At 34.2% G+C, this 17,105-nt stretch overlaps 1 protein-coding gene across 1 annotated transcript in view; it reads right to left on the bottom strand.

Annotated features, from left to right (window-relative positions):
• The window catches only part of Akap6 (A-kinase anchoring protein 6), a 516,193-nt gene that overhangs the window by 61,650 nt on the left and 437,438 nt on the right, over positions 1-17,105 (bottom strand). The window contains exon 11 of the mRNA XM_048798442.1: positions 16,449-16,673. Within this exon, the coding sequence (XP_048654399.1) occupies positions 16,449-16,673 (225 nt within the window). The remainder of the gene's footprint in view (positions 1-16,448; positions 16,674-17,105) is intronic.

The raw sequence follows: 17,105 nt of genomic DNA on the forward strand, positions 1-17,105 counted from the left end.
ATAAGTGGAAAATATCTCTACCCACATTCCCAAAATAATCTTGAACTGGTTCTTCCTTCTAAACACCAAAATCCCTTCATCCTTATACACCTTCTATTATTTTTAATGCCTCTGTTGAATATACTCCTTTCATTCACAGGGGAGTGGAAGTGAAATAGAGGCAATAGCTATCATTCCAGGGAGAGAGGGGTTCTTTGTAGAATGAGACCCAGGAGGGTCAAAACAGTTACCACGTCCTGCCATTTCTAATCCTGAGACCTCTTTTACATCTAGCCCCCATGAAAGGATGTCAGCAAGATGGTAAAACAGGGAATTTCCAGTGCTTGTCTTCTTACAGACCTTCACAAGAGCTACAAAAAGCAGGTGAGAGATTACGGCACTTGGGCATTGCAAAGAAATAAGACACTGAAGAGGGGAGTAAGGTTTCAATTTCACCTTTCCAGTATTACTCCCCAAATCTAGGCAGGACATCACAGAGAGATACTGTCTACTAAGGAGGAGAGTAAAATAAGCTGCTGACTATCTGAGACTCCAGTGTCAGGCCAGGTCCCAGTATCCCCACAGGTCATGCCACACTAGCCTTTGTAGTCCCAGCATACTCATGGATCCAAATACCAGACTGACACCTCTCACCCCAGTCTCCAGGTCAGCACCTAAGGCCCCAGTTTTGTCTAGCCCTAGGCCAGTCCCTGTGACCCCAGGATTTAGGCCAACACACTCCAGAAGACCAAAGGTCCAAGTCCATGCCAGTAGACCATAACTCCGGGGCAACCCCCATGAACTCAGCCTCCAGGCCCATTCTAGCACCAGGGTGACTGGTGTGGCCCTAGATTCTAGACCAGATTTAGAGAACCAGTCTCTAAGGTTCCAGGTCAGCACACATAGTCCTAGGCTAGAATCTGCTGACCCATACTCCAGACAAACCCTCTGGACACAGAGTCTAGACTGGTGCTAATGGCTTTAGGTTCCAGTGGACCCAGGTTCCAGGTACTCCCTAGCAGAATCAGGGTCCAGGTCTGCCCCTGTATACTCCATCACTGTACTGGCTGCTACATACTCTGGCTCTAAGACTACCTCTATAAACCCAAGGTATAAGCCAGCTCTAGGAACAAGTTCATCCCATAGATTCAAACACTAGGAAAGCCCCTACATGTAGTCTCAAGACGTGTGGAACACCAGGCTCACCTCAGTGGACCCAGTTTCAGGCTTGACTTTATCTCATATATCCATGCTCTAGGTCAGCCTGCCCATGGATCCTACCAGATGTCCCACTCAGGAATCTTAAGGCCAACTGACTGGTAAAGGACTTCTACTGATGAAGTCAGTCTGTAGAGATGAATAGGTGCCTATTTCTTCAAATGTGTAGGCACCAATGCATGACCACAAGGATAATCAGGAAAACATGAATAACACTACCAGATGGAAAACTAAAGCATGGGTAACTGATCCTAAATAGTGGAGAGTTGTGAATAGCCTGGCAAAGAATTCAAAATAACCATCTTAAATAAATTTAGTGAATGTAAAAGGCCACAGAGAGACAACTAACAAATATAGAGAATATACAAACAAAACAAGAGTTCAAAAAAGAGATATAATAAAGAATCAAGCACAATAAAACTCAACTCTAAGTAGATCAAGGACTTAGACACTAGAACAGAGAACCTGTGCCTAACAGAAGCAAAAACAGTCCCAAATCTCCACCATGTTGGCTTAGGAACTGACTCCCTTAACAAGACACCTAAAGCACAAGAAGTAAAATCAAGAATCAGTAAATGGGATGGAATCAAACTAAAAATCTTCTTCAAAGCAAAAGAAACAATCAATTATGTGAAAACAAAGTCTAGAGAATGGGAAAAAATTTTTACCACATGTACCTCAGATAGAGCATTAATTTGAGCATTAATTAATATACATCTACGATATATAAAGAAATAAAAAAAACTTAACACCAAAAACCCCAAATAACCCAATCAATAAATGGGCAAAGGAACTGAACAGACACTTTATAGAAGAATAAATACAATCAATCAACAAATATATGAAAAAATGTTTAACATCTCTATCAGTTACAGAAATGCAAATCAAAACTACACTGAGATTCCATCTCACTTCAATCAGAATGGCAATTATCAAGAATTCAAGCAACAATAAATGTTGGCAAGCATATGGGGGAAAAGGTACACTCACACCTTGCTGGTGGCACTGAAAATTGGTGCAACCTTTCTGGAAAGCAGTATGGAGATTTCCCTCAGAAAACTAGGAATGGAACCACATTTTGGCCCAGTTATCCCACTCCTCAGTTTATACCCAAAGGACTTAAAATCAGCATACTACAGTGATGCAGCCACATCAATGTTTATAGCAACTTAATTCACAATAGCTAAACTATGGAACCAACCTAGGTGCCCTTCAACAGATGAATAGATAAAGAAAATGTGATAAATATACACAACAGACTATTACTCATCCTTAAAGAAGAATAAAATTATGGCATTTTCAGGTAAATGGATGGAGCTAGAGAATATCATACTAAGTGAAATAAGCATATCCCAAAGAGTCAAAGTCTGAATGTTTCCTCTGATATGTGGATGCTAATTCACAATAAGCGGGTGGAGCTAGGGAAAAATAGAGGTACTTTGATTAAACAGAGGGGACTGAAGGGAGGGGAGAGGGTATGGAGGTAGAAGGATAGAAGAATGAATCAGACATCATTACCCTGTGTGCCTATATGATTACATGACCAGTGTAACTACACCATGCATAACCAGAAGAATGAGAAGTTATATTCCATATGTGTATAGTGTATCAAAATGCATTCTGATGTCATGGGTAACTAATTACAACAAATAAAAAGATAAAAGAATCAAGTAGATATTATGGAGCTAAAGAACACCAGAACTGTGCTGAAAATTTCTACAGAATGCTTCATTAGCAGATTTGACCAAACAGAAAAAAAAAATGATGAGATCAAAGATTGATTATTTGAGAATTACCTAATCAAAGACATAAAAAGAAAAGAGAAAGGAAAAAAAATGAAGAAAATCTATAGAATTATGGGACATTATCAAGTGAACGAATATAAACATATAAATCTCAGAAGAAGCAGAGGAAGGGGAAGACATTTATTTAAAGAAATGATTACATAGAAATCCCCAAATCTAGGGGCTGGGGTTGTGACTCAGTGTTAGAGCACTTGCCTAATATGCATGAGGTACTGGGTTCAATCCTCAGCACCACATAAAAAATAAATAAAATAAATGCACTGTGTCCACCTACAATTAAAAAAAAATCTCCAAAGAACCCCAAATTGATTAAATAAGAAATAGCATCCCCAAGACACATAAAGTCTCAAAAGTCAAAGACAGAGAATTTTTGAAAGCAGCAAGAAAAAAGCCACTCATCACCTGAATCAAACTATCAGCAGAGTTCTCTTGTAGAAAAAACTTTGCTGTCAGAAGAAAATGGAGAGATATATTGAAAGTATCAAAAGGAAAAAAGAAAAAAAATTGACAAAAAGGAGCTTTTAATCAAGAATATTATATATGGTAAGGATTTCCTTCAAAAATAAAGGAAAGATAAGAATTTTCCTAGAGGGCTGGGGATGTGGCTCAAGCAGTAGCGCGCTTGCCTGGCATGCGTGCGGCCTGGGTTCGATCCTCAGCACCTCATACAAACAAAGATGTTGTGTCCGCCAATAACTAAAAATAAATAAATAAATAAATATTTAAAAAAAAAAAAAAAGAATTTTCCTAGAACAAAAGCTGTAGGAGTTCATCATCACTAGACTTACCTTACATGAAATGCTAAAGGGAATTCTTCAAGTAAAAATGAAGGGATGCTAACAAAGGGAAAACATATGAAAGTATAAACTTCTTTGTAAAGAATATAGTCCAATTCGGAATATCCTACTGCTATAGTGATGCATAAATCACTAAAGTATTAATAATACTATAATAGTTTGATAATAGACGATACTTAAAAGATGTAAGTTGTGACATTAATAACAAAATATGGGAGGAGAAGTTAAAATGTACTGTTTTTATGCAACCAAAGTTATTATCATCTTAAAAATAGGCTGTTATGTTTTATACAGGTTCATGGTAATCATGAAGGAAAAAAAGCCTACAGTAGACACATAAAAGAGAAAGAGAAAGTAATCAATGCATACCACTAAAAAAAAGTAATCAAATCACAAAGGAAGACAGCAAGAGAGAAAGGATCAAAGAAACTACAAACCAGTAAAAATTTTTTAAAAATTGCTGTAGTAAGCCCTTACCTATGAATCATTACTTTAAATGTAAATGGATTAAATTATCCAATTAAAAGATACAGAATAACTGAATGGGTTCAGAAAAACAAATCCAACTATTTGTTGTCCAAAGAGAACTCACTTTGGCCTTAAAGACACACAAAAGCTGGAAATTAAGGGATGGAAAAATATAGTCTATGCAAATAGTAACCAGAATGGAGCAAGTGTGGCTATATTTATTTCAAACAAAATAGACTAAGTAAAAAAACTGCTAAAAGAGATAAAGATTATTTATAACGATGGTAAATACATCAAGAGTACATAATAATTGTAAGTACCTAAATATATAAAGTAAATATTAACAGAAATGAAAGACAAAATAGCAATACAATAATAGTTGCAGGGGCTGGGGTTGTAACTCAGAGGTAGAGCACTTGCCTACCATGCATGGGGCACTGGGTTCAATCCTCAGCACCACATAAGAGCAAAATAAAGATATTGTGTCCACCTACAACTAGAAAATTAAAAAAAGAAATGATAGTTGCAGACTTTAATACTTCCACTTTTAACAATGGATTGATCATCCCAGACAGAAAATCAGTCCATGGACCTGAACAACATTATAGGCCAAATGGATCTAATAGACATATCCAGGAAATTCTATTCAAGAGCAACAGCATATACACATTTTTTTTCAAGCACACAGAAAAATTCTCCAGGACATATCATATGTTAGACCACAAAAAAATATCAACAAATTCCAGAAGACTGGACTTATATAAAATGTTTCTTTTTAACATAATTGTATGAAAAATACAGATCAATAACAGGAAGAAAAGTGGAAAACTCATAAATATGTGGAAATTAACACACTCCTGAACAACTAGTGGCCAAGGAAAAAATCAAATGAGAAATTGAAAAAACATAAAAAATGAAAGTGGAAAGGCAATATACCATAACTTATGAGATGCAGCCAAAATAATTCTAATAGAGATGTTTATAAACACCTACAACACCTACATTAAGAAGAAAGATCTCAAATAAGTCATCTAATTTTATACTTTAAGTAATAAGAAAAAAAACTAACTAAATCTTAAGTAATCAAAAAAAAAAAAAAAAAAAAGAAAGAAAGAAAGAAATAATAAAAACCAGGGCAGAAATAAATGAAATAGACACTAGAAAAACAATACAAAGGATCAATGACACTAAGTTGGTTTTTCAAAAAGATTTTAAAAATTGACAAATATTTAGCTGGAGTAAGAAAAATACATCTGAATAAGATGAAAAAAGGGGATATCACAACTGTCATTGCAAAAATACAAAGGATTATAAGAAGCTACTTGAACAATTATATGCCAAAAAATTGGATAACCTGGAAAAAATGGATAAATTCCTGAAACATACAATATACCAATACTGAATCATAAAGAATAAAAGAAAATCTGAACAGAATGATGGAGATAGAGTCAATATTAAAAAAAACTCCCCAAAAGAAAACAAGAATCTTTTCATGCTTGCATTATACTAAACATTCAATGGATGAAATCCAATAATTCTGAAACTCTTCTAAAGAACTGGAGAGGAGAAAACACTTCCAAACTTATTTATGAGAACAGAATTATTCTCATACCAAAAAGCCAGACAGGGGCACTATAAGAAAACTATAAGCCAGTATCCCTGATACATGTAGATATAAAAATCCTCAACAAAATACAATAAAACTAAATTCAATAACACATTAAAGGGATCATACACCGTGATAAAAAGGAATTTATCCCTGGGATATAAGAATAGCTCAACATATGCAAATCAGTAAATGTTACAGAATCAAGGATAATGGCCATACCACATGGCCATCTCAAGAGAAGCAGAAAAAGCATTTGACAAAATTCACCATCCTTTCATAATAAGAAATCTCAATAAATTATGTATATATGGACTGACTGGTTTTCAAAATAATAAAGGCCATATATGATAAGCCCACAGCTAACATCATTTTCAACTTCCCCCAAAAGCATGAATAAGTTCAGGATGCCCTCTCACCACTTCTCCTTGACAAAGAAATTAGCAGGAAAAAGAAATAAAAAGGCATATTAACTGGAAAGGAAGAAATTAAAATATCTAAATTTAAGAATGACAAAAACCCTATATACAAAAACCCCAACTCTACCAAAGAAATGTTGGAAGTAATAAATGAACTCAGTAAAGTGCAAGATACAAGGACCACCAAGTAAAAATCAATGAACTATTCAAAAGGGAAATCAATAAACAATTCCATTTACAACAGCATTTAAAAAAAACTTAAAGAATAAATTAAACAAAAGTGAAAGATCTGTAGATAGAAAATAATCAAACATTGATGAAAGAAACTGAGGACATACAAAAAATGGAAAGGTACCCCATGTTTATGGATTAGAAGTAATATTATTAAGTATCCATAGTACCCAAAAGAATCTACAATTTCAATAAAATTCCTATAAATTCTCTAAAGGCATTTTTCACATAAGTAGAACAAAAATCCAAAAATTATATGAAACTTCAAAGACTCCCATATTGACAAAGCAACCTTGGGCAAAAAGAACAAAGCTGGAGGCATCACAACCTGATTAAAAAATAAACACTACATATCTAGGCTGGGTGTGGTGGCATATACCTATAATCCCAGAGAATTTGGAGGTTGAGGGTAGGGGATCACAAGTTGAGCACAGTCTGGGTAACCAATCTAAAAATAAAAAATTAAAAGGTCTGGTGATATATTCAGTGATAGAGTGCCCCAGGTCCACAAGCAATCAATCAAACATAAGTTAGTTGACCAATTTTAAAAAAAGGAAGAAAAGAAACATTACGAAGCTACGGTAATTACAACATCATGATACTGGCATAAATGCATGTAGACAGTCCAATGGAACAGTAAAGAAAAGCCAGAAATAAATCCATATATTCATGGTGAGTTGGTTTTTCACAAGTGTGGCAAGAACATACCATGGGGAAAAATAGTTCTCACTGATCTAAGAAAAAAATGGATATCCATATGCAGAATGAAATGATCCCTTTTCTTATCCTATATGCAAAAATAACTCAAAGTAGATTATAGACTTAAATGTAAAACCTGAAACTGAAGAACCAATAGAGCAAAATAGGGGACAAGCTTCTTTACATAAGTCTGGACAATAATTTTTTGCCTATCATTTCCAAAAGCATAAGAAACAAAATAAATAAAGAAAAAAAGACAAATGGGATCACATAACAAAAAACTCTGCACAGCAAAAGGAACAACTGAGAGAATAACTAAAGAATAGAAGGAAATACTTGTGTACCATACATCTGATAAGGGGTTAATATCCAAAGTATATAATGAATTCAACTCAATGACAAGAAAACAAATAACATAATTAAAAAATGGCAAGGAACGTGAATAGATTTTCCCAAAAGAAGACAAACAAATGGCCAAAAGATATGTGAAAAAATGCTCAATATCACAAATCATCAGGAAAATACAAATCAAAGCCATGATGAGGTAACAAGTGTTGGCAAGGACATGGAGAAAAGGGAACATTTGTACATTATTGATGGGAATAGAAATCAGTATAGCCATTATGAAAAACAGTATGACAATTCCTCAAAAAATTTAAAAGAATTACTATATAATCCAGCAGTCTTGCTTTGGGGTATACATTCTAATAAAATAAAATCAGCATATCAAACAGGTATCTATGTTCCCATGGTTAGAGCAACATTATTTACAATAATCATGATAGACAATCAATCTAATGGATAGATGGATGAATAGATAAAGAAAATGTGGTAAATATATACATACAACAGAATACTATTTAGTTTTTAAAAATAAGGAAATCCTGCCATTTATAACAATATGGACAAATCTGTAAGACATTATACCAAGAGAAATAAGCGAGGCACAGAAACAAACAAACAAAAATTACTGTAGGAGCTCAGTTACACTAGAATCTGAAAAGGACAAACTTAGAGTAGCAAAGAATAGAATTATGGTTGCTAGGGGCTGGGAAAATGAATCAATCAATTTTTAAAAAACAAAGAAAAGAAACACTACAAACTACAGTAATTACAATATCATGGTACTGGCATAAATGCATGCATATCATCCAATGGAACAGTAAAGGAAAACCAGAAATAAATCCATATAGATTGGTTAAAGGCTACAAAGTTTCAGTTATAAAGATGAAAAATGATTAACTATGTGAGATGATGAATGTTGGTTTGACTTAGTCACATTATAATACATGCATATATTAAAATATCACATTGAACACAATAAATATATACAATTCTTATTTTTCAGTTAAACTTTAATAAAGATGGGTGGGGGAGTAATCCTCCTTCCTCCTCCCTACTATAATTGAACTATTTCAAGCCTCCACAATATAGTGTCACTTAAATTACAGAATAGTAACTTCCTAATGGGTCTTTCCCTTTAAAGGATTGGCACAGGCTCTTTAAGCCTACTCTCTTGATTAGGAATACTGAAGATATCCCTAATTAATGAGCAAACTGTAGGTTCCTTGTCCTGCATTCAGTCTCACCCAATTCTCCAGTTGGTTACAATATGCATCAGTATCAATATATAATATGTATCAGTATCAGTATACTGCATAAATATGGTCTATACTTTCTTATCCCTGAATTTCAAACTAAAGAAAATCTACATCTTCCATTTCTAGTCTCAGACTGAGATATTTGTACAGGGGACAATTTGTATAATTTCAAAGAGGACCTATTTTTTAAAAAATATTTATTTTTAAATTTTTAGGTGGGTACAATATCTTTATTTTATGTGGTGCTGAAGATCAAACCCAGTGCCCCACAGGTGCTAGGTGAGCACTCTACCACTTAGAGATACTTTTTGTCCTTTTGAAGCATCATTTTCAATGAAGTAAACATGGATGCTGGGATACAGAATTGGCTGGATCCAATAGAAATTTGTGCCAAACTAAAAGTATTGTTTAGAGGAATCAAATGGCATCTATAATCGAATAAATCTACCAATGGGCAAAGATGGCTATTACCAAAACCAGAATGTGAGAATCAGAGGGAATCTAGAAACCAAACCAAAATTAACAAATAAAAATTTACAAATAAAGAAGACTAGGCAGAGGTAAATTATTTGCTAGAGATTACACAACTGAAAGTCCTAGACTATAATATTATCAACTAACAGAACCTGTTGAAAGTACTCAGTAAATACTATCAACTGATCAATTATAAAGACATGATGCTGAAAAGTTGCAGAAGCTGACTGATAATTCAATATGAGCATGAAAAATTAGTCTTGTCTCTTTAATTGAAGATTAAATGTGTGTGTGTGTGTGTGTGTGTGTGTAGAGCAATGATCTTGGAGACATATGAAGATGTAAAAATAGTTTACAAAAGGTTAGAGAGACAGAAGGTGGGGAAGAAAATGGGCTCCACTTTAAAATGGTTTGCCACCTTACTCAAAATCTGAAAAGTAGCCCAAAATGTGGAGAATTGCCCTTTATTTGAGATCTGGTTTTCTGTACCTAATAAAGAGCTGTCCCTTCCACAAGTCAAAGTGCAATCTTGAGAAGTGTACTAACTACCTCCTTTTTCCCTCTAGTCTTCAGAGAGAAAACAATTCTCTTGTGGTTTTACCTAGACAGTAATAGGTCAATGATCCAATTAATAGATAATTCAGTTCCTATAAGTTATATAACTCACCTAACATAATTGAAACTCCAAGGGATTTGCTGTGTCTATTTACTACAACTCTTCCATATTAAACATAAATGCCAAAAAAACATGTATGAGTTCATGCTTTAGTAATTATAATGATGGCAGCTAAAATATATTGATCTCTTACTTGGCAGGCCCTATTTTAAAAAGTTTTCATATATATTATCACATTTAACACTTACAACTACTCTTCAAGGTATTGTTATTATGTTTATTTTTGAGATGTAAAATCTGGGGCTTTAAGAAAGAAAAAAGGCAGAGCCAGCATAACCTAAGCATTCTGGGAACCCACATGCTTAAGCCTCTACACTATGGTGGATCAGATTCACTGCTCCAGTCCTATATTTGCTAAAGCAGAGAACATGGGAACAACTTTGCAATTCTGTTCTCCTAATTTTGTCCTTATCTGAGTTTATTAACAAAGAAAATTACACTGAAGTCACGTTAAGAGATCACTTAAGAATAGAAACATTCATCACTCTGGTTTCTGAGCCATTGTCTGATTTTTAAGGCAATGAAGAAAGAATATGTGAGTTTTCCTTTTCTTATTTCTAGATTAGAATGGCAGTCTTTGACTTCCATAAATCTGGCTTATCCAATAACAACAATACAAAAGATGCACATAAATTGAGCACACACTTGTATCTTTGTATTTTTACATCTTCAAATTAGGGCAGAAGACCCACTTCAAAGGAATATCATTCAGCATCTTTTCCTCACAGAAGGTGTGATTAGAAAGGATTTGGCCTTTATTCCATTTTCTTTTACATTAGAAAACTGCTCTGGAACTGCCTATAAAAATTTCCTTTGGGTCTTTCCACCACCCTCAGGCAGTAATATGAATAGGATTTATTTAAATATAACATTGAATTTCAACCTTAACCCAGCCAATTTTTCTTAGAAGTCAGTTCTGGATTATATCCAATTATTTCCAGGGATATATTAGGTGACAATTTTTTTTTATGTATGGGGGTGGAAATCTGATAAGAGTTTTTTTAATGAATATACATAGTTTTCTTTTGATTAACATATATGGTTAGTATAATAGTTTCTTAAAAATTATCTAAGACCTATATAAAGGAAAATCATCTAATGTCTGTTAATTTTTAGTGTTTTACATGCTTTGGTTATAACCAGATTACATTACTGTAATTCTTTGTTTGCAGCTTTGCTAATAGCATCATTAAAAATTTTGTAATGTCTCCAGGATAGAGTAACATAGATAATTCAGGCACCTGTAAGAACCATGGCTACTTTTCTCATGTATCAAAATTTCCAAAGTATTCTCTCCTGTCTTTCAATCTAATCTACTTTAAAATGTAAATTTTGGTGCTAGGTGAAGTGGAATTATTTATGCTGCCAATGAGATAGGTTATAGTGGATATGGGAAATTTTCCCTAAATATCATAATTACCTTGGCCTTGTTTTTATTTTTAGAAATTATGCATTGAGATTTTAGGAAATATTTCTTAAAGCATGGACTGTGGTTAGGGGTTTAATTTCTCTATTTTGCAAAATTATGTTAGTGGTATTTCTTTGTAAAGTAATTACTTGGTAATACTGCACATTTCATAGTCAATGTGAATCCTTTTCAAGGCTCTACTCTGAAAATTTGATTTAAAAGATTTATAACATTGACTCAATGACTTCCTTTAGCCAGCTGTCAAGTATTCAGAAATGGGAAGGAACAATGGAGTATGTTACCAGCTAATGTATTTTTCTCTTTCCAGAAATAGAACTTTGACCAAGGGAATGTCACGTTTACAAAAGTAGTGATCAATTGTGGAAAGATTTGTAGGTCTGGATATTAGTTCTATCATCTACTGACTGTATGAGGTTGAGCAACTTACTTCAATTTCCCTTCTTCAGTTTTTACTCTGTAAGTAGGAGATAATAATACCACCTGCCTCAGGATGATGATGAGGGTTAAACAAACAAATGCAGGTAAAACATTTAGAAACTGTGCCTCATACCTTAAGAGCACTCAGTCAGTATTTGTTGTGGTTACAGTTACTAAAAGAATGCTTCATCTTCCTACTGCAATTCTAGTGTAGTCTCCATTTTTAAAAGGAGGTACAGATAGCAGCCATTTACCCATTTATAATAAATTTTGTAATCTAGAACAGGGTCAGGAAACTATGGCCTGTGGGTCAAACCTACCCACTGCCTGCTTTTAAAATAGTTTTATAAATTAACTTCATTGAATACGGCTGTATCTATTCATGTGCATATTGTCTGTAGCTGCTTTTGCATTAAGATGGCAGAGTTGAGTAACTGCGATGGAGATCATATTATATGGTCTTTCACGGAAAATGTTTGTCAACTCCTGGTTTAGAATAAAACAAAGTTTTAGTGTTTCTTTGAAAGGTCATCAAATGACAGAGTGGGAGATTATTTGAATTTATACCAAAATGCCATTGTTTTCACTCTCTGTTTTTAGTTGTCATGTGAATTCAAACAAGTTCCATTTATTTTCCACAATTCAAGCTCTTCATTCATAAAAACATGTAAATACACATAAGAGAAGGTGTTCATAATTTTTATCTTATATAATTATGGTACATGTTAAGTATAATAACATGGAAAAGAGTATATGGTCAAATTTAAATTTCGAAGCAAATCTGGGGCATTAATCACTGACAGGGTTACCAAATCTATCCCACTCATTCACCTTCTTCATGACAGGATCTTATGACAGGTCTAAACTTGCCTTTCTCCAGCTGGTTCTGGGTCCAGGCTAGCACTGTGGACTTCTGCAGTTACAGTGACAGATAATTTCGTCCCAATTTAGAGCCTTTAGAATAATGAGTTTGGTTTTGGGATGCAAGGACACATGATTAAATAATTATATTCTTTTCTCTCTGAAGGGTCATCATTAAAAAGCAGTGATTTCTAGCCAATGGCATTGAAGCTGCTCACACACAGCTCTACAGTGCCCTTTGCCAGCTGGCCTCATTATATCCTTGATATGCTTGCTCTCCTGCATTTTGTTGTCATCGTGTTCACTTCTTGCCAATTTTGCATTTCTGTCCCAGGGCTTCACACCTTTATGTTTCTCCTCCTTTGCTGGGCTTCAACTCTTTCTTTTTTGGATAGAATTTTCTCGTGTCTAATTCCACATGTACCATACTTACTGCTTTAATGAAAAAGGAAACGATCCACAGTTGCTTTTCCTTTTCCAAAAACTTAAGATCCTGATCTTTAGTCATATCCCAGATCAAGCTATGTATACGAAATGCAGTTCTGTCTACAATGTGAAGGGCTTTCCTTTTGGTCTGAAGCACTCTCTTTCCTGTTCTTCTGGATAGTGCACTGTGATTTGTCGATCATTGCTCTCGGAGTCATATAAAGGAATTCAGTTGTCTTAAAAGCCTGAGGTTTTTAGATGGAGAACAACAAAGTTAAAGCCTATGGATAAAGTCTGCCCTCTTCTGTGTGACCAATGACGGAAAGAGATGTGGGAACCCACAGGAAGAGTCAGAGCACAGCAGTTTTCAAACATAAAGGTTCTATAACAACTCTCATATTTGAATTATTTTATCACTGAGAAAGGCAGAGGGTATCTGTTTTTTGGATTTATGGCAAATAAAAAGTTTTCATTCTGTATATGCTTGTTACCAATTATGATTTTGACAGGTTATAAACATATTACATTGTTATTATTTATTATACAATATTTGGTTTCACTCTTTCAATGAATGTGGTAAGACAGAGAACACTTGATTAATCATATACAAAGAAAAGTAACTAGAAATATTTAAAATTCTTACTATGAAAGACATTTATACACGTGTGTAAATTTTTCTTTAAAAACAAGAAAATGCTATGCTAGACCCTTTAACTATCTGATCAAACTCCTCAACCTCAACTTTAGAAAGGAAATAGAGCTTTAAGGTTATAAAGAAAAATCATCAGTATTTTTAGGGCTTTATCACCTCAAAAAGTTTGAAAAGTTTCAATTTAAAAAATTACAGAGAAAAGAAGTTTGCACTGACATAGAACAAAAATTCAAGCCCAAACCACAACTATCTTCCCAACCCCCAAATATCTTCAATAGCTAAAGCTAATTTGCTACTCTGGCCAAACTGCTAAAGGCAGTGACTGATAAATCGCCATAAAGAAACAATGAAACCTAGTTCTGTCCCAGTTTTCTTTCTGAGTCATCTGATATGGAAGGATACTCAGCGAATATCAATAAATACTAATTTTGCATAGTGGTTCAAAGAATGGACTTTAGAGTCTTATTACTGGACTTAAAATGCCAATTCTACCATGCATTAAAGGTGACCCTGGATACAGAAGACTTAACCTTCCTGTGCCTTTGTTGCATATGAAAAATCAGGATCTAAATAGCAGTCCTATGTTGCTATTAGGATTAAATGAGATACATGTAAATCCTCAAAATGGAATATTATACTTTTTCAAATAAGTAATTATAATCATACTCAACAACATGAATAAATCTTGGCATTATATTAGTAAATGAAAAAATTCTGAAAGACAATTTATAGCAAGACTATCTTTTTAGAAATTTAAAAATAACTGAAATAAAAATACACTTTCCTATAAAAGGGAAGGAAGAGAATAATCAATATGGGGTTCAAGATTACGACAAACTTAAGGGAAGAAAGCAGGGGATGGAATGGGGATGAAGAACCATATGATTATGTATACATTATTTTTAAAGTCCTACCTTTTTAGAATAGGAGATTCTCTGTGATAATTGTATTATTTAAAAATAGCTAAATAAAGTGCGATATAAAAGCAGTTTAATGAATAATGACACTGAAAACAAGAATGCTCCACAGTAAAAATACATGTCTTTGAAGAAGAGAATAGAATGGCAAAACCATGTGATGGTCTCCACTGTAGTTTAGAAATAAAACTTCTATGATTATTTTCAGTTACAAAAATGCACTTGGTAAATAATGAATTAGGTGTAGTGACTATTCCCCTAGTGGCTAGAGAGTGGTAGTGCAACTTTAGCAAAAGAGTGGAATGCCCCCCACCTCCACCTATCTCCTTCTCTCTTTGCTTCTGAAGTTCTTTCAAATTTTTACTGGGACCTAGCTAAAAATAATGTTGTCACTATACAAAGTCAAAGTATAGAGCTAATTTCCTGTGGAAAAAACAACAAAATTAATGCGGAGCCTTTCATGCTTCTACCTATAGTAATAGCAAGTAACAGCAAATGGTCTATATATAAAACATAAAACATAAGTAGGTAGGTTGATCAATAATGGTCGGAACAAACTTCTTGTTGTTTACAATTATTATATAACACTTTTGGGTGGGACAAGTAAAAAATGACAAATTGTGTGGGTACTAATAGGTTTTAGACTATAAAACCCACTTGTCTTGTCAAGATGTTTTCACTTTTCAGTTTGATCTTGTCAACTAAATAGCAGAAGAGGAGGTTTCCAACCAAGACAACATATAAATGTGTAATGTAGACAATTTATTGGGAAGTATTGTGGCCTTACTTTGAGAGTGACTCCTCTTGGGTTCCACCATGAAGCAAGATGAGCCTGCCTATATGGCAAAGGGGAGGTGAACCACAGGGGACTAAATTCTCTAACAGATTGCTGGGTGGGGTGAGATGAATAAAACCTGATCCTGGAAGGTTTTGAGAAGAAATGGTTGCTTGGTCCCAAGAAGTTCTTTGTTTCTTAGCTGTCCTGTTTCTCTTAATACCTTTTACACTAGAAAGTTTCTTGCCACAAAATTCAAATTCTACAACCCCAAAGCCTCAGGCTGATACCAGCCAGAACACAAATAATTACAATCTTTTCAGGAGGGTTCAAGCAGTATGAACAAGCTAGGACGATATGATTAAACATTCAAATGTTAAACTGCTTTTGAATAGATACTGTGTAAAGAATAGAAACAAACCAGGGGAAATGCTTCTCCATGGATATGAACATGAAAACAGCTGTGTTGCTAAGGAAAGTATTATCCTACAATAGAATATACTATAATGTAGGAACCTCTTTTACTTTATTTCTGTCCTCCATAGTTGACTCTTCCATATGTAAAAATTATGTTTCTTTTTGTCAGCATTAATGGCCTTAAATTAATTCAGGTGTTTTGATCAGACCAATTTATAAAACTATTTTTAGTCAAGTTTTTTATAGAACATTTAGGTCTACCTTTCAAAGTCCCCAAGTAATCTTTGGGTGTTTGCTGATCTGCTTTTAATTTAACAAAGTCCTCCCTCAATAGGAAATGCATAAAACACACAAGTAGCAGAGACTTTTCTACAATGTGTATTTGATATGCTTGATGTTCATCTTTATACGCATATAGACATTAGCATATAAGAAATGTGGAAGGCATCTATAAATTCAAGGAAACATTTAAGCAAACAGTGATCCATAGATACATGGGCATAATACTTTATGTAGTTGATAAATATTTCATCTCTACCATAAAGAAAGCTTTTTATCAACTTTGATTGTTTTTTTATTACCTTAAAGTATTGCAGTTGTTTCTCAGCATTCATTGTTCCTTCCTTTTCTTGTCTCAGGCAGGAATTGAAGATGAAAAGCTCTGTATCTCTTAGCCACCCTTTCAGTTCTTTGATCCTGACCTCCAGCTGCCTTACCAGGCTTCCGCTTTCAGGAGAAAGCAGGTCACGTGAACCCGACCCACTGTGCCCTGCCATTGTGTCCTGGATCTTCTCTCCTAGGGTTTTCTAATGTATCAGATTCAAAAACAAAAACAAAACAAAACAAAACAAACACCAACAACAAAAACAAAATCATGTATTAGCTGAGGTGACCAAAAAAAAAAAAAATCATTAACAAGAGCTACATTGAAGTGTCCAGTAGTACCTTCCACCTCACTACTGATAATTAGTTTAGGCCAGCTTGCTATCCCATTTGGGATTCAAATTCTCAGACAGTGTGCATTTTTCTGACTGCCAGTGGATGCTTAAGAAAACCTCATCCACTTGTACCTTCCTTTTTAACAGAAAGGAGATTTAGTCCAAAACTTCACTATGGTCATAGATAAAAATTCATTTGAATATTCATGACAAGAATTTATAGTAAAAAGTTCTCTACATAACCTGTTCAAGAGATAGAAGTCAGAGTTTAATCAATATATGAAAGAGCCCAAGAGTAGA

Source organism: Marmota marmota, unplaced genomic scaffold, assembly GCF_001458135.2.
Source record: "Marmota marmota marmota unplaced genomic scaffold, marMar, whole genome shotgun sequence".
Taxonomy (NCBI): Eukaryota; Metazoa; Chordata; class Mammalia; order Rodentia; family Sciuridae; genus Marmota; species Marmota marmota.